The sequence below is a fragment of the Tenrec ecaudatus genome, chromosome 16 (assembly GCF_050624435.1).
Source record: "Tenrec ecaudatus isolate mTenEca1 chromosome 16, mTenEca1.hap1, whole genome shotgun sequence".
In the NCBI taxonomy this organism is placed as follows: Eukaryota; Metazoa; Chordata; class Mammalia; order Afrosoricida; family Tenrecidae; genus Tenrec; species Tenrec ecaudatus.
In genome coordinates, this window is record NC_134545.1 from 63,300,427 (window position 1) to 63,324,851 (window position 24,425).

Consider the following 24,425-nt stretch of genomic DNA (forward strand, 5'->3'; position numbering starts at 1 on the left):
ATGTAAAACCAGGCAAGAGGAATTCAATTTGATCAGAACTAACTTAAGACGGTGTCTTCCAATTAGCACGCAGTCATGCGGTTGGGTACATCGTGTACTAATCTGTGCTGGTACTGAGCTTTTGAGGAGCCCTGGTGGCTCAGTGCATTCAGGATGGGCTACTAACTAAAAGGTCAGACGTTTGAACCCACTGAGCGCTCCAAGAATGAAAGACGAGGCAGTGTGCTTGTCTAAAGAGTTCCGGCCTGGAAAACCCTGCCTGGAAGCTTTCACACTTTCCTAATGGGTTGTTGGGAGTTCCGCTTGATTGTAATAGGTCTGGCCTTTTACTAAGGATTTAGCAATATAGAAAATGGACCTACAATAACTGCGTTTTTTTGGAGCTTACATTTTAGTGTGGAAAGCACACATGCACACAAGCACAGGCTTTCCGATAGCGAGGAGTATAAAAGGCAGCTGTAAAGACAGGTGTGATAAAGGGGGAGTACTTCTAGTTCAGGAGGTCCAGAGGTCTCGTTGCAAAGGTGACTTAGGAGGCTCGCTGATGCAGAGATGATGGGAAGAGTCAGGCGTATCATGATCTGGGTGCAGAGCAATGTTGGCCCAGAACCCAGCCACGCACAAAAGCTTGACCCACACTACTTGTTCAGGAAACAGAGTGAAGTCCAGGGAGGCTGAAGTTGGGTAGAGTGCCATGAGATAGAGGTGGGGCCAGAAAGGCAGGTCAAGTTCAACTGCAGTAAGCGTGTGAAGGTCATTAAATGGAGTTTGGGTTTTATCCTGCACTCAGTGGTCCTAGCCAGAGTCATAGCCACCAGATTCAAATGTGCATCGTCAAAAGACTTCTTTTAAATGGAAATCCCTTTCCTTTGTATTTTGTAGACTGGACCAGAGGGCAGCCACTCGGCCAAAGGATGCTTTGGAAACTGGACAGGACGTACATGAGGTAGGTGCACTCATTGCTCGCTGTTAATTCAGGAATTTAGTCTTCTTTTCACAGCTCTAGGACTTCTGTTTACCGCTTTTAAGTAGTTTTGCTCTGAAGTGAACCTTGTTCCATTGGTAATGTGGGTTGTTTTTGGTTTGGGTCTTCTTCTTCCTATTTCTTTTCTTGCTCTGAATAAGGCACACAAGACTGCTCCTCATGCGGTAGCCTGGAACCAAGCCCAGCAGGCATTTCATTCCGCTCACATAGTGAGGGCTGCGCCGGTGAAATTATGAGATTTTTTCTTCATCTTGTTTTTTTCGACATCTCCCATCTCTATTTTTTTCCCTAATGACTCTTTCAGCCTTGCACATCATCAAGCCTACTGTTTACTTCCTGAGCACGATAGAGTTTGGTGTTCTTAACTGGGTTTTCATGATGTACTCTGAAACACAAAGTCATAATTCTGAATCCAAGTGGCTTCCCATCAAACAGCACATCACCCTGTTAATTAGCTTGCCCTAGATTTCCTTTGAATTATATAAATTAATTATGCTGTTGGAAATCAATATAATGTAAAATATAATATAATTAGAGTCCATGTTGTTATGAATGTCTTGGCTTCAGACCTTGGTTTAAAATACCCTGTCTAGTTTCTTTTCCCTTGTTATCTAATTAAGGAGTAGTGGGTGATATGTCTGATTCAGATCATAGCAAAGAGCATAATGCAATTGGATGGCCAGACAATTGGAAGAGAAATGATGGGCTTTGGGCAGGTTGTTTATTTGGCGTGTTTAGGATGCAACCTTCTGCCACCCTCTTCCAAAGTATTTAACCGAATTTAAGTGGCTTCGTTTTTTATTTTTTTACTCTAGAACTTGGCAGAAACCAATGGTCAAAGGTTAACCAATTGCCTGGTGCAACTCGGTTATTAAATAACTGAAGTTGTAAAAATAAAAATGTCTGAAAGATAACATCGCAGCATGCTGCTTGTTAATTCCTTGTGCCTAGAGACAGCCTTCACACTCCACAGTCTCACTCGTGGTAACAAGAGTAAAACAGAATTGAAGGAAAAAGAGGCAAGAGCCTGAATCAGTGAACACAGCTGTCTGCCTCTGAGAATGAGCAAAACGCTAGTTGTAAAGAAGCAATGGTTTATTTTGACACCAGTGACTAGAAAAATGAGGTGATTACAAGAGTCGACTGGTGATGGGTTGTATTTGGGAGGCACCCTGAATTGTGAACTGGAAGCCGACGGGGATGCTGCTGTTACTTGGGCATTCCTAAATCGCTGCTGCATAAGAGGTTCTGTTTTGAAAATCGGGTTTTCTGTAGCCCTCCGCCCTATTGAGTTTGTAAATGACATGGAATGTGCTAGCTCACAACCTGGGCAGGAGACGTGCATCTGGCCAAGCAGGGAATGCTCTATGCTAAAGGTGCCCTTTCCTGATGGCACCGTGGGCTGGGCATGGGGCCACTAACCTCAAGGTCAGTGGCTCAGACCCACCAGTCATTCCTCAGGAGATGGTGAGGCTCCCGTGAAGACTTACAGACGCAGAAGCTCCATAGAGGTTCGCTAGGAGGCAGGATGGGTTCAATGGCAGTGGGGTTTGTCATGAAGAAGTGGCCCTGCGGATCCGCCTGCTTGTGTGGAGTGTGGATGCATATGCTCAAGATGGGTTTGTTTCCATTCTAGGGGTACACTCTGTGCAGATTCATAGTCTTCCATGCTGTTTCTGTTGTGATCAAAATTTGAGAAATTGGAAGTGACCTTCGAGAAAAGAGAAGGGGGCAGTAGAGGAGGAGGAGGACCAGGCGGGAAGTTCCAGCTTCAAACTCATCAAATGTGTGTGATGTGGGGCACTGTCAAGTCAGGTCCAACTCATAGTGACACCCACCACCCACCCTGCTGCTCACAAGTGTTGTTCTGTTTGAACCATTTTCGCTGATTCTTTACCAAGCCTGGTGTCCTTTCTCCGAGGACTGTTCTCCCCGACAACATGTGTGGAGTATGTGAAATGCAGTCTCTCTCAGGTTGCTTCTAAGGAGCATGCTGGCTGCAATTCTCAAAGCCAAGTTCTTCCAATATCCGTTGCTACTCGCATTCTTCAGACACACCCATTTTTCTGTAGGCTACCTTACTCACTGTCCATCTTTCACCTGCATAAGAAGTGACTGAAAATCAGTAGGCCTCAGAGTGGCATCTTTGCTTTTAACACTTGAAGCAGGACTTTTGCAGTAGATTTGACCCAGTCTAATAGGTTGATTTCTTGATCGCTGGTTCCATGAGACTTGATTATGGATCCCAATAAAATGGAGTCCTTGACAATTAAAGTCCTCTTTCCACTTATCATGAGGTCTCTGGGCTCAGTTGTGAAGCGTGTCCCATAGAGAGTGGGTACATATTAACGGAACTTCTCCAAGTGTTTCTTCACTTACTGACTACTAAATTGCGTTATAGAATATCCCCTACTTATATTTTTTTAAGCACCAGAATACTCTGAGACAGCAATGGGAAACCTAGCCTCAATATATTTATTCAAAATTGAAATAGCATGGAGAAAAGTAAAAAAGTCGTAGGTATACCTGAATGCTTACACAATGTGCACCGAGTACCTGGGTCAAGATGCAGAATGTCCCCAGCCCCCGACATATTATTCTTCTAGTCAGGGCTTCCCTGTAAAGAAAACACCCCCTTTATCCTTACATGATCTTATTAGACAACATTTCACAGACGGGGCCGTGACCACCTGGGGAGCCCTGTAGGGGCCACTTTGAGACCCCTCTGTCTCTGCCAATGTACCATCCAAACACAAACCACATTCTTGCCATCGAGTCAAATTTGACTCGTAGTGACCCTGGAGGACAGGTTAGAACTGGCCATATGGGTTACAAGAATGTAATTTTAAACTTTCCCAAACCAGCCCCCACAGGATGATTCGATAGAAGCTATGATCACTGCTAAAAAAATTCCCAGGTCTCTGTGCTCAGAAAAATCATTTATTTTATTATCTGAGGGGTACTTCGATGACATTCCCTATTGAACGTTTGGATAAGGCAACTGTCAACAGAAAGAGTACGAATGTATCCCGATTTGCCTTTGACGGGAAAGCCAATGGTCCCGGGGCTTTGATGAGCCACAAGTCACCGGGCTTTGAGGCTTGGTGGCGGTGAAGCTGCTGTGTGTGCTCACGAGCCAACTCGACAAGTTATTCTTCCCAGGCTGAGGGAGCTGATTTGCCAATCTTAAAAAAGCAAACTTGCCTAAATGGTTTTACCTACTTGTCACGTACAAAGAAGCAGATGCTCAGCCTTAGAAGGCGTGCCGTATCTTTTGCCCACTCATCAGTCTTACATCTCTAGTGGTGAGGGCTTCCAGGTTGCTAAGCCATATGAGATCAGTGTGGCAAATGCTTCTAAGTATGAGGGTTGGCTTTTGTTTTGTTTCCAGAATCTAACTGAATGCAGCTTTAATCTCCCTTACATAGGGTTTCCACGGGATAAGAGGTCCTAGTGGGGTGATTGATTGCATAGTGGAATCTAAAACCTTCCTATAAAGGAGGGGTTTGAATAAACTCAGCTGTAGGTCAGCATGGGATAGATGGAGGTTGGATTAGATTTGAAATTTTCAAAACGTAGGGCAACCTGACGATACAGCCAGCCAAAGTAAACAGAAATGGCATTCAGTCCCAGGGGTTGAGGAATTGTGCTCATCAGCCTGGGGAACGAAATCACTGAATGGGAAAGGGATCATGGAGGGAAAGAAGAAAGCAACCCAGACAGCTGTCACTTGTCACTGAGTCACACACACCCTCAGTGCCATCCAGGCAATTTTGATGCCTAGCCACCCTCTGGGGCAGAGTAGAACTGCCTCTTTCGGTTTCTGAGCGGAGCCTCATCTTTCTCTCAGGGATCAATTAGCGGGTTCAAACTGCTGACTTTGAGATGGATAACTCAACTAGTGCTCCTTTTATAGAACCATTGAGGCTGATGGCATTGCCTAATATGCAGGAGGGGGGGAAAAGGGTTCACCCAACCGAGAGGATTGAGCCCTGTGGGCCCTTGGCTATAACTCTTTTGAGCAATGAGCTTAGGAAAAAGAGATGGTTTCTGAAGGGGAAGAAAATTCTGATCGCAGTGTTTCTTCATGAGAAATGTTTACACAGTCACACAGCTATGTCGTTTCACCCAGTGGCCAATAGACCCTAACCTATCTGCAAGAGGCTGACAACTCCAAGGCCTCTGATACCATATGATACTCGGTTTGGGTTTTTTTTGGGGTGTTTGAGTATTAAGTAAGAGGATACTAGAGTCTCTTTTGTGAAAAAGAATATTATTTAAAATCTATTCTGAGTTTATAGAATAGGGTGGACATATTTTACAGGTCCTTTTAGAGATACATGCTAACTCAGTGCCTGCTTTGAGGTCTCGTTTTGATGATCAAAAATAGCGAGGTGGCTTCTAGATGATTGCTTTTGTTGGTTGCTGGAGAACCCGAGGAAAGGAGGGGGAGCAGCCGGAGATCAGATACACCCTAAAGCTGTGTCCGAACTGCCATCACCAGGGCACAGCATCCTTAGGAAGAGGACATGTAGCAATAGTAATAAATTCCTAGCATGCAACAAATGCTCGCTAATCACATAATACCCAAATAAGGAGTTAAATCTTGGACCTGCAGTCAGAGTCTTAGTCTAATCAGGGGACATCTGTTTTATTTAGCTGAATATAAAAAAGGTCTTTGATTTGTCTGAAATTCATTGGGAAAATAGTATCTTTTTTATTCACATGACGGCTACTCTCATTTGTGGAATTACGTTTTCATCCCAGTTTAATGTGAGCTTCAACATGAAAGACGTCTTCCTCTTTAAAGCCTATTTGAAGATGCTCGAGGTTACTCACTCCATGTTATTAAGAGAGGAATATTTATGCGTATATATGCTATGTCCATGTCCACGCGTGTCTGTGTATATGGATGATTTGATTCTTTCATCGCCACCCATAGCTTAACATTTAGGCTACCACACTTCTCTGGCCTACCACTCCCTTAAAAAAATTCCTCAGTCAGACCCCACCCCCCTCTGCAAGGAAAGCTTTTTGTACTGTAGCCGATAATCCAGGAGAAAGTACAGATACCGGCTATTGCATTCCCCCCTGGATAGTTTCTATTGCATGCAGTAGACTTAGCATGTATATCTGTGTGGGCAATGAAGTCATAGCACACACCAAGATGCCACGGTTTCATTCGAGATGAGGTTATCCAACGGAATTGTTTTAATTTTGAGAAAATAGTCTAGCAACTGGTCTTTTAAAACTTTTAGTCCTTCTGATTTAGCTGAATCAGGTTCTTTCTGTAAAAATAGGCAAGAGGATTTCTCTATTTAAATACAAACCATGTAGATAGGGCAGGGTCTTAAGTTGGGAATCAATTTTTTAACATATCTATGATTCTCTCCTTGTGACTGTAAATCAATTCAACCTGGCTTCAACAATAACCGAATGCATTGATTCACCCTGCTGAAAGTTTGAGATGGGGCTAGGCCGCATGCTTCGTGAGACCCCAGGATTATAAATGTGTCATGTGGATGCCGTCTCTTCCCACCTCTTGGTTCGGCTCTCCTCTACTGGCTTCATCTTTAGGCACCTTCTCTCCAGGAACACATTCTGTGTACAGGTAATCAATGATAGCATGTGCTGGTGTGGGTAGAATTCTTGCCTTCCCTGTGGAAGGCCCTCATTTCATTCCTGGCCAGTGCACCTCAAGTCCAGCCACCCTCTGTCAGGCTTGTGTGGAGCCAGGATGCTGCTAAACGATTCACTAAGAGAAACCAGGGGGAAAGGCCTGGTTTTCATTAGCTGAAAACCAGCCAATGGAAAGCTTATTCTCTGAGAGACCAATGATCATGGACCAGGTAGCTTTCCCTTCTGTCGCAATCAGGATTGCCATGAGTCAGGGCTGAGTTGACAGCAGCCAACAACAACAACAACAATAACAACAGTTTCTGATTCGTATTTAACAAATTGCAAACAACTTAGTGGCGTCAAAGACAGGGCTTTCTACTGCTATAACGAGCTAATCTCAGAAAGTCACGGGGGCAGTTCTACCCTGACCCAGAGGGTCCTTATGAGCAGGCATCGACTCAATGGCGATGAGTTTGGTTTGGCTTTTTATTAGCACGTACTAAGGAGGTACCTTAGAAATCTGGGTGGGTTTAAAGAGTTCATTCCTGAAGGCTTTTAAAAGCTAAATGAAAGATCGGGTAAGCTGGGTTCTTAGCCAAATTCAGTTCTTTGCAGTGGAAGAAATAAGCTCCCCGTTTCTTAGTTGGCTGGCAGCTGGGGGCTGCTTTTAGATTCCACGGGCTGCATACATGCTCTGTCAGGTGGCCTTCGTCTGTGACCCAGCGCCTGCAAGCCTCATTCCTCTTCCCATCTTCTTCTGCTACAAACCGGGAAACTCTGCTGGTGCCCTCGCCTGATGAGTCCGGCTGCCAGCTCTCCTCTCGGGTTTGCAACATTGAGGATACTGCACCATCCCGTCGCGGCGGTGCCTGGACTAGTACTTGATTGAATTACAAGAAGATGGGAGTCTAGGGGGCTGTCCTTAGGATTCTGCCTACCACACAGTGGAAAAAGTCTTTCCTTCTGCCCAGCTCCAAAAAGCCCATGTCCTTGATTCTCATTTTTCTGACTTTGATCTTGGAACCATTCCTGGAACCCAGGGTATATATTGCTAATTCCTCATGGCTGAGCGGGGCGTGCTGTTGACAGAAGGTGGGAAAGCAGATTTTGGGCTGGATGATCCTGATCTCCGGGGATTTGCTCCATGACAGTTTCCCTGTAGGAAGCCACAGGCACGTTTTCGGTATAATTTTTCTGAGTTGTGATAAAGAGACCCTCTTCATTACCAAGGTTGCGTGTAGGGAAAGCTTTATGTTTACTCAACTAGAATGCTGTCCTATAATTTATTCCATTTTCAAAATGTATCTATCACCTGTGTCGTTGAGGATACTGTAGCTAATATAGTCATCATTTCAATTCTAGTTTTCAATCCCAATGAGCTACAGCAAATAAACTCTCTGAACCTCTGGTAGGCACTCACTCACTGCCATCAAGTCAGTGCGGACTCATAACGACCCTATAGGTAACAGTAGAACTGACCTTGTGGCCTTCTGAGACTGTAGCTTTATGTGAGTAGAAACCTCTGTCTTTGCCCCACAGAGCATCTGGTGGTTTTGAACTGTCGACCTTATGGTTAGCAGCCCGGCACATAACTATTATGCCACCAGGACTCCTGACCAGGGCAGTATTTTTGTTCTGTCCTTTTGTTCATAAGCAACCACCCAACACAGCTACTTGTTTCCAAGGCCTGTAGACCTCACCCTCAGGGAAATTCTGTGGCAATTATTTCTTTTAGCAGAATTAAGACCAATGTTTTCCTAAGGAGTTAGAGATTAAAGATGTACCAAATGTCCAACTCTTCCAAAATGCTCTCCTTCCTCCCAACTCTTCCCTTGAGTATCTTCCCTCGCGCTCCTGGGGTCTGTGGCTCACTTCCATGTCCCACAGAACCTCATGGAACTTTATGAAATGTCTCCTTTGGTTGTTGGTGCTGTTCGGTCCCAAATCCGAAGGTCAGACAGAGGCGAGCCAAGTGTAGACGCCAGAGCCAAAGTAGGTCTTCTCGCTTCTACCAAATTGACTTGGTGTGACGTTGCTGGAGGCCTGGGTCTTGTCTCGCGCTAAGTACGCTGTTGTGAGATACCATCAAGTTGGTCCAACCCATAGGACCCCTGTGAACAACAGAACAAAACACTGCCTGGGCTGTGCCGCCCTCACTGTCTCTCTATTCGAGCCCATGGATGCAGCCACTGTGTCAATTCATCTTATCCAGGATTTTCCTCTTTTTCCTTGCCCTCTTACTTTCCCAGGCATGATGTCCTCCAAGGACCACTCTCTCCTGATAATATGTTCAAAGGACAAGAGACAAAGTCTCACCATCCCAGCCTCTGAGGAGCATTCCGACTTAACTTCTTCCAAGATATATTTGGTTGTTATTTTGGCAGTACATGGTACTTTCCGTATGCCTCACCACCACCATAATTACGGTGTATTTGAATTGTGGTACTGGCGAAGAATAAGTCACACCTTCTATTAAAGTGGTCTTAAAGATGCCTCCAGGAAAACACAACGTGTGACTTGCTTCACCCCCTCTATTAAAGTCCACTCTTAATGCTGTCCTGACACTGTCCATTAGTATAGTGGAGAATGCCCTTCAAAACTGGATTACAGTCCCCAGAAGAGAGTCCAGAATTCTAGTGGATCACACAAGGAAGACGGGTCATCTCCATTGGCCACAGCTCAAACATTCCGAGTGGCGTTGGCAGAAAGGGGGCGGCTATGCCAATAGCTACCCATATTCTTCCCTGCTGAGAAAACTTCTGAAATGTTAGGCTAAGTAGAGCACTTGTGGCAAGATGTAGCATTACCAAGCCCACCTCCTCATCCTCCCCATTACACAAGATCTCCTCCATCAGACCCTGCTCTTTCTTCTCACGTGAAATCTCTATCCACTTCCTTGTTGATCACATTTTTAATTCATTCCTCTTCGTGCTCCTCATTTCTTTCACTCACATGGATAGCTTGACAGACCTGATCTAGCACAGCGACTCCCAAATATCACGCTGGGTTGTAGTTCCTGCTTTGTAGCAAAGGGAGGAAAACATGAACAATGTAGCGAGTTACAATGTAGCGAGTTTACCGTAAAGCTACAGACCACTGCTCATCTGTCAGCTTGCTGTGCTGTGTCTACCATGATGCTGCCAACACCAGCCTGGCCACCCATAGCGACAGGGTTCAGCAGAGAGTCCAGATTATGACAAATTATGAAGATAAGTATGATTATCTGATTCTAAAAAGAAAGCCACCGAAAACCTTATGAATGGCCCTGGAATATTGTCTGATATAATGTTCAAAAATTATCTCCTCAAATTTGACCAAAAAAACAAACTCAATGCCACTGAGTCAATGCTGACTCATAGTGGCCCGCCATGGGTTTCCTGGACTGTAAGTATTTACAGGAGTAGAAAGCCCAGTCTTTCTCTCGTGGAGCTGCTGGTGATTTAAAACCACCAACTGTACGGACTGCAGCCCAACACATAGCTACTCTGCCAGCAGGGCTCCTCTTCCAGTGGGAAGGCACACAGCATGCTACAGAGCGAAGCTGTCTCCTCAATGAAGACTCATCCTAGTGATGTGGACGGAGCAAAGCGCTTAGGACCTTTACTTACTGATGACTCGAAATTAGAAGAAGAGACAGTTTTTAATAATAGAATGGGGAATGCACAAACTATGAATTAGCAAAACTAGAAGTTGTTTAAAAAATGAACTAGACTGCATAAAGATTGATATCCTATGCATTAATCATCTGACATGGGGTAGGTTGGCATTTTGAATCGGACAATCATGTGGTCTACTATGCTGGGATTAACACCTTCAAGAGAAACAGCATTTCATTCATCACCATAAAGAACATTTCAAGACCCAAACTGATATACAATGCTATCAGCAATAGGATAGTATTGATAACTAGTCCAAGAAAGACTAGTTAAAATAACAAAAAACAATTGGGTGATGTTCGCCATTTCAGGAGCTGGCACACGATTAACAACTGACATCATTGAGGGACAATATCTTAGCAGCACTGAAGGTGTTGGTGAAGCACAAGGCTCCAGGAATCCACAGAAGATCAAGTGCAGTGTTTCAACCAACTGATGGAATCGTACTGGAGGGGCTCGCTCATATGCGATGTAGGAAACGAATTTCCTGGCCACTGAATGGAAGAGATCTATATGTGTGCCCATTCTGAAGAGAGGTGATCCATTAGAATGTGGAAATCATCAAGCAATATCGTGAATATCACTTGCAAGTAAAATCACACGCTAAAGATCATTTAAAAAGAATTGCAGCAATGCATTGACAAGGAACTGCCAGATTCCCAAGCCAAATTCAGAAGAAGAGCAAGTGGAACAAGGAATATGATACCAGATGGATCTTGACCAAAAGCAGAGAATACTAGAAAGGTGCCTAGCAAGATTTTATTGATGAGACAAAAGCATTCATCTATGCCGACTAACAAACTATGTGATTTTGTGAACACTGGAAGTCCAGAACACTCCATTATGCTTATGTGGAATCTGTATGTTGGTCAAGAGGTAGTTGTGTTAGTCTGGGTTGACTAGAGAAACAAATTTATAGACACTCATATGTGTGTAACAGAGAATTTTATACCAAAGAGTAATTGTATATTAAGAAATTGGCCCAGTCCAATCTAGATCAAGCCCATAAGTCTGATATTAGCCCATATATCAATACCAGTCTATAATTTTCTCTTCAGACTTGCGCAACACATGCAATGATGCAGAATGCAAGAAGATCACAGGCCAGTGGCTGGACAGTCTTGTGGCTGCAGTGGCGGTGGAAGCATCTCAGGACTGGTGTGGGCCTTCACGTGGCTCCTCCAGCTCCAGGGCTCTGGCTCCATTAGGGGTCTCCGTATGACTTGTCAACAGGAAGACAAGCAGAGTGTGTGGCCTAGCCTCGAGTGAGCTATTTATCTCCATAGCACCTCAAAATGAGGCCATCAAGCTGCAACCTGATTGATAGGCTAAGCTCCACCTCTTCACTCTTAATAGTCCCAAATTGACACCAAATTATAAGTGTTCTAACATGTCTGGGTTGACTAGAGAAACAAATTCAGAGACACTCATGTGTAGTAGAGTTTCATATACATGAACAATTGAATATTGAGAAAACATCCCAGCCCAGTTCAGATCAAGTCCACAGTCCATTATTAGCCCATATGTCCGATACCAATCTATAAAGTCTTCTTCAGACTGATACAACACATGCAATGACAGCGAATGCAGGAAGGTCACAGGCCAGTGGGTGAAAAGTCATGTTGATCCAGTGGCAGTGGAAGCATCTCAGTGCTAGCAGGCAGGGGTCTCCACGTGACTCCTTTGCCTCCAGGGCTCTAGCTTAGCTCCATGTGGCTTGTCAGAAGGAATGTCTTGCAGGGAGGGAGCATGTGTCCCACCTCCAGCGAGCTATTTATTTCCTCAGCGCCTCCAAATGAGGCCATCAAGCTGTGACCTGATTGGCAGACTAGACTCCCCCCCTTCATTCTGAAGTCTCAAATTGACAACAGGTTATGTAATGACCACATTAGGTAACGACCACAGGAGTCATTCAAAGGGAACAGCAGGATGCTGAGTGTTGAAAATCATGAAAGGTGTGCACCTGAGTTGCAATCTCTAGCACTATTTGTACAACTTACGTGTTGTTTGTACAACTTACGTGTTGTTGTTTTTGTCAGGTGCCATCAACTTGATGCTGACCTACGTTTTCTCTGTGCTCAACTGAAGGAAACATTTCCTGCACCTGTGCCTTCCTTAAAATTGTTCCCATGGCTGAGTTCATGGTTGCAGCCACTGTATCATTCCTTCGCCCGGAGGGTCTTCTTCTCTGTCGCTGTCTTCTTCTTGATGGAACACGGTGTTCTTCTCCAGGGGCCGGTCTCTGCACAGTCTGTAAGCTGAAGTCTTGCCTCTAAGAGCACTCTGGCCGTACCCCTTCCCAGACACATCGGTTCGTCCTTTCGGCGGTCCGTGGGGCTTCAGTACTCTTCTCCAGGCCCACAATTCAAGTGCACCCATGCTTCTTTGATCTTCTTTATTCGGTTTCCAGCTTCCCCATGCATATGAGGCAGTGGAAAGTACCACGGCTCGAGTCAGGCACACTTTCATCTCCAAAGGCATATCAGCAAACACTACACCAGGCTTATTCTGAATCATAGTGACTGGCTACAGGGTTGATTCCTGAACATGTAGATCTGTTTACAGGACTCGATAGCATAAGTTTTATCCCAAGGATCAGGCTCTGGGTTCAGACTGCTGGCCTGCAGTTAGCAGCCCACCTCGTAGCTCCCACATTGCTTACGTAGTGATTGTGTTTTATATGGTATGTGGTTTTATGGTTTTCAGGGTGATGGTTACTCATTAAATTTCAAGAAATTGAAGGACGTACGGGAGGGTGATCACATAGTTAGGTGGTTTTCCTCAGGGTCAAAGAATGAGGCAATGGCAGATTTGGGATTTCAATTAGAACGTTTTCCAGGGCTAAAAGGGATTAGAACAAAAATTGCCTACACAAAATAACCGCACATTCGCGAACGTAAGTCCTTGTGGTATAATTGACGTTCTTAAAAAAAGAATTAGATGTGGGCTTTTCCATCTCAGTGTCTGTGCTTTTGGATGACTTAAGTAATATTTACCACACAGCCATCGAAGCCCATTTGATGAGTTGTAAATGCGATCAATTCTATTTTTAATGTCTTATGCAGAGCAGCTCAGTCTTGAGCCCCTTTAAATCTGCTTATGAAGCTGTCTTATTTTTTCCTAGTTATCTTGGTTTTTAAAATTATTTGCTTTAAAAAGTGAATGTAAGAAGGACCTACAGTGGGGTGGGCACTGCCCCTCCCAGGATGGCATCATTTGGCTGAAGGAAATTTGATCTGGATTCCTGGCTATCAGGAGACTCAGACTGAGTCCAGTTATAAATAGAGGGTCTTCTATTTCTCCATTAGGGCAGATATGCAAGCAGGCATTCACCCTTCTGAGCTGATAGGAGCTGGAATGGGCTGAGTTGAGTTGACTTGGCCACAAAGCATGCTGGGACAGAACAGCACAGTCCCCAAAGGGCTTTGCCAATCATCCCATATGCTCAGGAGCCTGGTGAATTTCACTTTATCGTGTGGCCATCCACGTTGGATGAAGTCCCACGTCTTTTGGCATGATATCCAGAGTATGGCCATGGGAGTTCAGGAGGCTATGCAGCTGTGATTTTAAGTACTTCACCCCACTGATACACCCTTGGTCTGAGGATCCAGCTCTCAAAGGGAGATTGAAGCGAAAGGCTGATGAGAGTGTCAGGCCTCAGAGCAGCGGGAGCCAGTAGGAAGCCAGAGCAGGCAATTAGGATGAGTCAATCCAGGAAATTGGGTTCTAATTCCCCACCTTTGTTGTCAAGTGCCCTCAAGTCGGTTTTGACTCATAGCAACCCTGTCCACAACTGAACAAAATGCTGCCCAGTCCTGCGCCCTCCTCACAATTGTTCCTGTGCTTGAGCCCATTGCTGCAGCCCCTGTGTCAGTGCATTTCCTTGGCAGTCTGCATCCTTTTCTCTGCCTCTCTACCAAGCATGGTGTCCTTCTCCAGAGAATAGTCTCTCTCGAATAGCATGTCGAAAGTATGTGAGACAAAGTCTCACCATCCTTGCCTACAAAGAGTAGTCTAGCTGCACTTCTTCCAAGACATATTTGTTTGTTCTTTTCACAAATAGGGGATGTTGTCTTCAACAGGCATGGAAAGGGAAATGGAACTATCCCCATGAGAATACCAGGAGGCTTCAAAGAGTTGGTGGAGACATTCCATTGTCTTTCAATTCCATTTCATTCATGATTTTTTGAAGCCCCATTATATGTAGGCTTGGCAGAGGATAGTTCTACATATGTATTTACATATGCTGAAAATATATCCATGGATAAAGTAGAGCATACCGGGGATATCATTCTGAAAACTTTGTTAGGCATGACCAAACACCTTGAGGAAGTGAATTGCTGAGCCTAGGGATTCAGCGTCTAGTCTGGGGACATCAAAGTCAGTTAGCATAACAGAGTCCACAGAGAATGTGTTCTACCTCCCAACGTGCTGGGTAGTGGTTGGGGTTTTCATAGATTGTCAGGGGCCACCTAACGTGCAACTTGTCTGAAGCCAAGAAGACTGAAGAAAATCAGACTCAGAGGCAACTAGTCAATGGACTACTCAGTCCTCACGCTGCATGACCTTGAGAGCAGAAGAACTAGGTGGTGCTAGCAACTACACCCAACTGTTCTGAAAGGGGTCGCCTTTGAAGGTACAGGTGGAAAAAAATGTGGAACACATTTCAAAATATAAAATTAGTACAGCTTACTGGTCAGAGAGTGGTATAAGCTGACAGTATGCCCCAGTCATCCTCAGGCCTGGAACTAATCTGATCCCTGTGGCTCAGTTTTTACCCAAGTGGTGGCTGGGTCTTTAAGGTGAACATCAGCCCTGAGCAGCTGCACATTCCTTGGCATAATCCACCATTTAATATCAGAGGTTCCACGTTTGTCCAGGGACAAAGTTCACATGGCAAGGAAGTTTGGGGGTATATGTGCGTGTGTGTGTGTGGGGGGGGTGATGAGAAGTGGAATTGAGACATAGGGATCAACATGGGCTATAAAAGTAAAAATAAAGAAAATGACCCTGTTTGAAATCTCTGGGGAGAATTAGAACGTCTGGGGCTGGGGGCTGCCTGGGAGCGCACATCTTTAATGGACGTCTCCCTCCTCCAGTGATTCTCAAATTTTCATTTACATTTCTGAGCCAGAGCAGCAAGGAGCTTTGAAATGTGGATCATCAGAAGGCACTCTAAACATGCTCCCTAAAAGGTCCATAAAAACAAAAATAATAAATAATGTCAGCCTCGAATTGACCACCTACGAGGCTGCATATTGTGCTGGTATACAATAATGAACCGGGAGAGCGTACCTCCAGCTTTTATGGACTTGGAAAGAGCTAATATACAAGTGGACAAATAAAAAAGCATAAGAGTAAGTCAAAAAGTATTACTACAAGTGCCTTTATGAAACAACGTTCGAACTGCAACGCTGTTGCTTCTCAGCGTAGCCTTCATCTCGCTCTGTTCCCTTCTGGACATGGTGGTTCCACATCCCTCGTGCTCCCTGATGAATGCTGTGACCTCTGATTTACCTGACCCTGAGCCTCGAATTGTGTTCCTTTGAAATACTCTTTGAGTTTTAGGAAGAAAAAAGGAAGTCTAAGGGGCAGGATCAGGAATGCAGGAGGATGTGGTCGGGTTGCACAAGATCAATCCTGCTAACTCCAAGAATGAGCGGGTGCATTGTCATGATGGGAAAACATTCCTTGTGGAAAAGTCCCTGGCCTCTGCTCGTTAGTGCAAGTTTCCCTTGTCTTAAAAAATTTTCATAATAAGCCCCGAGGATCTTCCTGTGTCTTTTGAGAAACTCTGCAAAGATTGCCACTTTGGAATTTCCCACATCAGTCGCGGTGACCTTCGGAGCGGACCTCTTTGCCCTTACTATAACTGGCCTAGCAAATTCCTTTGGAAGCCTTAGTTTTTTGTTTGGTTTTGTCTGTTTTATTTTTTAATTTAAAAAATTAACAGTTTTATTGACACTCACATATCATACAATTCAGTAGTTAAATCATATTAACTACATACAATCGTCACCCCAATCCATTTTAGAACATTTTATTCTTTCTTGTACTCATTGTTATTGGCTCCCCATTTCCCCCCAACCTTCCCTGCCGTACCCCCAGGAAACCATGAATCCAGTTACTATCTCTCTAAATTTACCTATCCTGGATTTCATCGACAGGAAAAATGCTTACGAATAATAACAACAATAAAGTAAAAGAGAGAAAATCCTCCACTGGAAATCAAACAGAAAAGATTAAAAAGCAGAACAAATGTAAAATGAGTCACAAGGGAGATCAAACGGTAGGTGTTAAATGTTAACCTACCTGCATCTCCAGTGATCCATTTCCAATGCATTCAGCATGATAGCAAGGCGATGCTCATCCCTGGTCTATGGCCAGATGGGATTCAGCAGCTGTCAGCCATAGTTTCGATCAAACCTGTCTTCTTGCACACAGCCCGATGAGACTCAAAGAGGTGTGTGACCCAGGGAGCAGGTCCTCCTAGTCACCCTCGGATTGTGGCGACATGTTTGAACACGTGCTGCTGGGAACAGACTTGTGGATGTAGGAACGACAGCAGTAGAAGCCGTAATTTTCTGACTTACCCTCAAATCATACTGTTTTAAGATTTGAATAAGTAATAGAGACACCAAAGGACACTGCTTAAATAAGGTCATCGAAGTGAACTTAGATCTTCGATGGAGCTAAGCGTTCAATAATAATACAGCTGAACAGGCTCTGAACAGGCGGTGGTGGTGGGGTATATATATCAGAATAGTAAGTGAATGTGTGGATGTTTGGGGAACCCAGTTGGACCCCCGTTTTGAGATTTCCTGATTGATTTGCTTCATATCACCATAGAACACGTGTCTGGGATAAATGAGAAGTGAAGGAGCACCAAGCCTTTTCTAGAAACTAAATTCAGGTGCCCTGCTCGACAGCTGGTAAATTGCAGACGGCGCCACGTTAAGAGTGGTATTTCCCAATCCAGCCTGTGTAGGTGTTACCTGTTCCCACCGAACTAAAGCGGGCCCTGGGTAATTGCAGAGGACAGAAAATGAGTATTTTCTAAAATACAGAGTATTTTCTCCATGATGCAAAAGAGAAAAATTAGCTTTAGGAAACCATAGGTAAGTTTGGCAGACTCGTCTCTGCTTCTTTCTTAACTGGAAAGAAGAGTTGAGGAAGCAGATAGAATTGCTCTGTCTAGAGGATCCATTAGTTGTTACTCCAGTTTCCTGTAGATCCATTGACAGGGACTTTGGAAGTACGCCTGGGAATTGCTGGCATCCTGCCTCCAGAAGATGTGCTGGAGGCAGCATCCCAGGGAGCAGAAGTCTTCGTAAGAGGAGGGCTGTGCTGAGTTAGGACTAGGACCACAGACAGCTAATGCCTTGCTTCATTTGCCTGCAGCAGGGAAAGCACAGTCTCACTCTAAAGGTCAGGGAGTCGGGCAGGATTGAATAGTGAAACAGCAGGCCAGTCTCTCCGCAGGACTTCAGGCTTCTTCCCGCCATCGCTGTGTGGAATTGCTGCCATCACTATCTTGATTTGTTTGCTTGCTGATGACCTGTGTCTTCACTAGCCTGGAACCCCCTGAGGAGGGACCCACATCGGTAGACTCGTAGAAGTATGTGAGTGCCCATATTCATAGCTACACATGGACCCAGGTGCATGGTCTGGCTGCTGGTGGTGGGAAGTTGGGATTCTACAAAGCTCAGCCCTAAAAGACATGCTCGAGTCTCTTGTCATCTACTAGAAGCACATACATGTCACAGGGCCACGCATTGGTAAACCCCTTCCACTGACACTACCCTGCCTGGGTTCTACCCCCACCAGGGTGCCCTTTCCTGCTGATCAGCAGCTTGTCCCCAGGCGGGGGTGGGGTGGGGAGACCACCGCAGGGGCTGCAGTATGTCTTAAATTCTATGTGCTTTTCCAGCCTTTACAGTGCTTTCTTTTTTCTGCTACCTGGAGGTCTTTTTTCCCAGACTGTCATCCTCCCTCATCTATTTCCATTTTTCCACTCCACCTTCCCTTTCCTTCCCTGTCCTCTTATGCTTCCTAGCATCTCAGAGGGGGAGACACCAGAAATGCCGGTTTACCCCTTTTGGCACTTGGAGTCTTATCTCTGCTCCAGTGTGAGGACCAGTGAGAGAGGAGATGGGAAAGGAAGATAGAAAATTGTCCAATCAGTGAACACAAGCTGGTCATAAATATTATACCTCCCTCCTTATGAGAGCCGACAGGCCTCTGAATATGAACCATGGCATACTCTGTGTATCCACCCTCTGGACCCACCACCTACTTACTGCCTTTCCATCAATTCCGACCTATAAATGACCTTAGAGGACAAACTAGGAGTGCTCCTGAAGTTTTCTGAGTCTGTGAATCTTTATGGAAGCCGACTACATCATTTTCTCCTGCCAAGCAGCTGGTGGCTTGAACCACCAACCTTTGGGTTAGTGTATAACCCAGTGCTCCACCAGACCCCTTCCTTATACTTTATGCAATGAACTGTTATCTCATTTTCTTTGCTATTTTGTTGTGCTTCAACAACACGTGGCTTAGTGCCAGAAACGGGCCCAAGTACTTACTCAGTGCCAGACTCTGTGCATCCACCCCAGTCTCCTTGCATTTGCTTTCCCTTGCTTTGAAGTTGGAAGGGAACTTAGAAGCTCTGTATCCGGAGGCACTTCCTTGGCAGATACAGGAAGGGAGGTCATGGGAGGGAACATGGCTAGGTCTGAATCCTATCCTCAGGGTAAAGTTTGATCATGCGTGCCATAGGGCCTGAGCTCTTCCCAGCTGCCTCCAAGGTTAGGAGACATTACCCATGACCTCGGAGAACCTGGCCATCTAGCCCTTGGGTGTTTGCCATGTGCTGGGACAGTGCCAAGTGCTTGTCATGACTTCTTAGAATGACCCTCTTAAGCAGTGGTCACTAGTCCTGTGATTATCTGCTCTTTTCATGAAATTAAGGCCCGAAATAGTCAAGAGACTTGCCTAAAAGCAGACACACAGCACACTGCAGCTCTGCGGGAACCTGAAGCCTTTTCTGCTTCGTAAAATAAACAGTGTATATGAGTTTGAGTGACATTGCTGGTACCAGGTTTTCCCTGTAAATGAAGATAGGGACTGGCATGGCTTCTTAACTTTCGGTGGTTTTGTTTATTTTGAGAGATTCTTCTGATTTCCAAGGTCCTCTAGTAGGAAGCAGCCCCAGAGGCCTTCGATCTACCGCCAGCACTTGGTAATGAAATCTTTTCAGAAACTTACTCCCCTGGCTTCTTCCGGACCTCCTCTTGACAACCTGAGGCTTCTGCTCAGGCGCTGGACAAGCATCTCCGGCTAGGAAAGGCAGCTGTAAAATTGGAAGTCTCTCGGGAAGGTGCTTCAGCTGAGCTGTGGTCCCTGACAGAGCAGCCCCTGAGCTCAGAGAGGTTGAAACCAGATGTGAGTGCCGCTGTGTGCTAGGCACCTAATGCTTTGAAAGCTGACAAGAGATAACTGACTTCTGACGTCTCTCAAGAAACAGTGTGTAAGATATTGCTGTAGGATCACCTTTGCTCACGTGAACCGAATGCATGAGCTCTGCATAGATGGGCCTTGCGTGGGTGGCTGGCTGTGCGTGGAGAGGGGCATGGGGAGGTGAGGAGATGCTGGCAGAGGAGGTGTGTGTATGCAATCAGGTGTAAGTATGGGGAGCATGTGTAGAGTGAGGTGTGAGGGTGAGGTTTGGCTGTAAAGGCTGTGTATGAGGTTGCAGGTATCTGAAAGGTGGGATGTGATCTATTTGTGTGGATGACAGGACAGAGAGCATCAGGGGGTGAATTTGTCAGGGTGTTGGAGGGTGGGATGAGGGTGTCAGGGGCAGGTTGGAGGGCATGTGAAGGGGGGGGAAGGTTGCGGGGGTGGGGGGATGTTTGTGGATCAGGTATGAGGGTGCAGGGTAGGGTGTTAGAGTAATGTGTGGGAGTGGGGGTAAGTATCTTAGGGGTGGGAATGGTCGGACTAAGTGTGAATATCAGGGATAAGCTATGTGGACCATGGGACGAACAGGAAGGAGTGTGTGTGTGGGGGCGGGGGGGCATAGTAAGAAGCGGACCAATGGCTGCCCTCCAGATGGCTGCTGGGGCGGGGGCGGGGCTTGGGGGAGGCGATGCTGAGCCCTATGGGGAACCACAGCTGAGGGAACAGACTCAGCAGTGACTCACTTTCACCTGGTCAGGGGAAGGGATTTGCTGGGCGGCTGAATCACAGCTGGATGTGTCAGTCTGTGTGACTTTGCTCCTGTTAAGAACCATGGTGGGGCGTGGCAGGGGGCAAGGAGATTTTAAATGAGAAAGGAAGGGGAAGGTGGGAGGCTGTGCTGGGGGCTGTGAGAGGTAAATTGCTTCTGCCTCAGTGGTTCTGCCCCAGTAGGGGGACAAGGTCATCTCTCAGGACTCTGCTCTTGATAAAAAGCAACTGCAGTCCCACCGTGGAGAGAAGTAAGTTTAGCTAGCGTGAGCTCGCGCTCTCTCTCTCTCTCTCTCTCTCTCTCTCTCTCTCTCTCTCTCTCTCTCTCTCTCACACACACACACACACACACACACAACACACACACACACACCCCAGATACAGATAAGAGGGGGGAGGCCAAGCGCCCTCTGCAGCAGTAGCTTTTCATGCACTGCGGTCCGCTGCAGGCTTTGCGGGGCAGGGGGCGGGGGAGGGGGGAAGGGGGGGGAGGACGACGACGATGGCTTTTATGAATGGTCGCCTGGGAGGGGCCTCATGTCATCAGCGCCTGATGTCAGCACCGTGAACGGAGCACTTGCAACGCGTAACGCCGCGAGCAGCGGGACAGCAGACACCTTCGCAGCTTAGTTCTCGGGGTGACGGAACACGGGCCCCATGTGTCACCCACAGCGCACCCCTAGACACCGGGCTTTGCAGGAGGCAGGAGCGGAGGCTGCCTGGGGAGCCATGCGCATCTGACCCTGCACCGCCAGTCTCCCCTGCAGCCCCGGCCCTGGAGAGAGGGGCTTGCGCGGCGCGGGCGTCTTCCGAGCAGCCCCATGTTCTGCTGGTGCTGGCAGAATTCCTTGCTGAAGCTCCAAGCCCTGGAATCTGACGTGTGCTCTGCGTTTCTGACCCACCAGGAAGAAGCTGCTCAGGTGCAGGGAGGCAAGGACCCAGCCCCAGCCTCGCCCCCGCGGGTGCTTGCAGACAGGGCGGATTCTGCAGGTAAGAGGCATGGTCGGGCGGGGGAGGTCCTCCCTGGTCCCCTGCAGGTGGGTCAGCCTCTGGCTGCTTCAAACAGAACTTGTGCCCCTGTGGCTAACGGTACCGGGTGCCACATGAACGCCAAAGAGGTGCTTCTGGGGACACGGGAGTCGCTGCGAGGGCCCTGGGGGCAGCTCAGGGCCCAGGCGCTGGTGGAAAGCACCCCTCCTGATGTCCTGTCTCCATTTTCCAGTTGAGTGGTGTGTGACAAATGAGTATGTGCCTGTTTGCCGTCATTGGAGCGAGATGCCCTATGCAGTCTGGAAACCGATGCGATCTTTGAAGTTAGGTATGGATGAGGGTGGGGGGTGGGATTTAAACATTTATCGCTACTTCGTTTGATAACTGCTTATAAGATGACCCGTCAACCAACGGAGAGCAGAGGGGCGTGACAAAGCTCGCTGTTATTTTATATTTGCTTCTCTGTCTCAGATATATATATATATTTAGCATTCATCTCTGTATCAAAAATCAGAATGGGGCCTTATCTGTAAGTTTCCCTGGTTTTACTCCCAGGGATGGTACACTGGCAAGCAGAAGGCAGACTCGGTGTCCCAAGAAGAATTAGGAAAGAAACCTTGAGTGGAAATGAGAGCACAGCTTTGATTTTTTAACCCAAATGGGTCGGAGGTGTGCGGGCTGGTTAGTTGCCCCTTCTCTATGGAAGTTGATAGAACAGAGTCACACAGGGAACCTCTTTCTGTAGTTTTCGCAATCAATGAATAATGTGCTTAGGACACTACTATTCAAAATGGCCCACATTATCTACACAGGTAAAACCACAGTCTCCCTTATTTTAATGTAAATTAATAACAGTGACAACTGATGCTGATAATAGCTACGGTTAAGACTTGCAGGCACTGTTCTAAGCACTTTGTATGTATTACATTAAATCCTCAGGCCAACCAATGCAATAATCCTTTCTTGTTTTGATAATACGGATACTAGGGTTCAGACCAATGACTAAATCCAGGTGACTAACTGCTGGTGAGTGGGAGATTATTCCCGTGTGGATGCAGGTGACCAGTAGCCATGTTGTCCAGAGAGGTTCCCTCCTGTGTTGGCCACTGTGGTTGGAATGAGCTATATGTGAAATTAGGGTTTTAAATCAGATTACTAGACAACATCATCTTGCTCCAACCACATACTCCTCTAATCAAAACAATATATAAAATACATAGCATAACTTTGAGTCAAATACTGAGTAGCCCTTAACTTATCTGATCCTTGTCGATGAGCTATGTAAGTGTCAGGCAAAGAATTATAACTCAGTAAAATATCTGTTGCATGTTGGAAATAGATTTTTTTTTTAATTCATGACTTTACAGTGTCTCCTAGTCTCCCTCCACTCCCCCACCCCTCACCCCAAATCAAAAAAAGTTTTGATAGATAGCAATTTCAACAGGCTTTACCACTGCCTGCACATTGAAAACAAACACTGGGTTTATGTTGAGATTACTCCCCTGTCTCCCACCCCCCTCAAGTATATATATTCACGATGCGGTAAGTATCAAATGGCAAAAATAGGAAGAAGGCCCCCTCCAGAGTAAGCTTATGGGTTGGATGCTCAATTTTCCAAATACAGAGAACCTGTAGATACATTGGGCTTGGCCCAGAGCTCTTGGAGTTGTTCCGAGACATCTTTGAAGACATCCCACGTGCGCATGCTCATATTTGTATGTGTGTGGCTTGCGCTCACCAGTCAAGGACAGCTCAGCATCGCTCGCACGGGTCTCACCCACCCTGATGCTGTTCCTTCGCAGAGGTCCTGTACACGGCGACTCTGGTTGACCTTAAGCGGATTCTGGGGAACTTCATGGAGGGAATGTAGTGGACCCTGTAATGCTTTTGGTTGGATACATGCTTCTGATTTTCTGATAAAACCGTTTGACAATGTAACAGATATCGCCCCCCCAACACCCCCTGTTTTCAGAGAGCTAAGGAATCTGCATAGGGACACTATAGGGCAGAGCAGAACTGCCATTCTAGGTTCCCAAGGCGGTAAATCTTTAGAAAGCCTCTTCCTTTTCCTTTGGAGTGGCTGGGGGTTTCTTTTCTTTCTTTCTTTACCTTTTCAATTCTTTATTGGGAGCTCTTCCAGATGTGGCAACATTCCATTGTTCTATCACCTCAAGCAGGATTGTACAATTGCTACCAATCAGCTTCAAGCCACTGACCTTGTGATTAGCAGCCTAACACGTAACCACTCCACTTCCGGGCTCCTTCTGAATCAGCGTGGCCTCGGGGACTGTGAGGTTGGGGTTTGTGAGGAACCTGCTTTTGGCAGAGATACTGTCTTCACGGAGGGGTTTGGCGGGGATGACTCTTTTACAACATCAATTATAGATAAATTGGTCTCGTTAGCTTCCAAGACTCCCTCTTATCAGCTGTACATTTTCTAATTAGTGTCTCTCAGAAGGAGGAAATTTCTGCTATTTTATATCAGGTTTCTTAACTCAGGGCCTGTGAATGGACTTCCACAGTGATCTTTGAACAAACTACAGGGTTTATTAAATGTAAATTCCTGGTGAGAGGATGATAAATTGCATAAGTTGAGCACAGATGGTCATAAAAGCTTATAGTAATTAAAAAATAGTTTTGTCTTTCAAGTCTAGCATCTAGGCCGAGTCTTACGTGTACATAAATATTCAATAAGTAATGCTTGTGTCAATTGTATAATGAGGACAACACCCCTCAAAAGGCAAGCAATATCATTTTTACAGGATGTACTACAATTAGAGGCAAACGTTTATAAATATAAATTGGTGTCATTCAAATAGCACTCAACTTAATTTAAACTTAATCTTGGTACAAGGTAGGAGCCCTGGTGGTATAGTGGGTCACATGCTGAGCTGCCAGCTGCAAGATCAGCAGTTCAAACCCACTAACTGCTCCACAGAAAAAAG

General features: G+C 46.0%; 1 protein-coding gene across 1 annotated transcript in view; it reads left to right on the forward strand.

Annotated features, from left to right (window-relative positions):
• The window catches only part of FAM13C (family with sequence similarity 13 member C), a 153,822-nt gene that overhangs the window by 91,008 nt on the left and 38,389 nt on the right, over window positions 1-24,425 (forward strand). Inside the window, exons 5-6 of the mRNA XM_075534251.1 lie at window positions 883-946; window positions 21,396-21,480. Of these exons, the coding sequence (XP_075390366.1) occupies window positions 883-946; window positions 21,396-21,480 (149 nt within the window). The remainder of the gene's footprint in view (window positions 1-882; window positions 947-21,395; window positions 21,481-24,425) is intronic.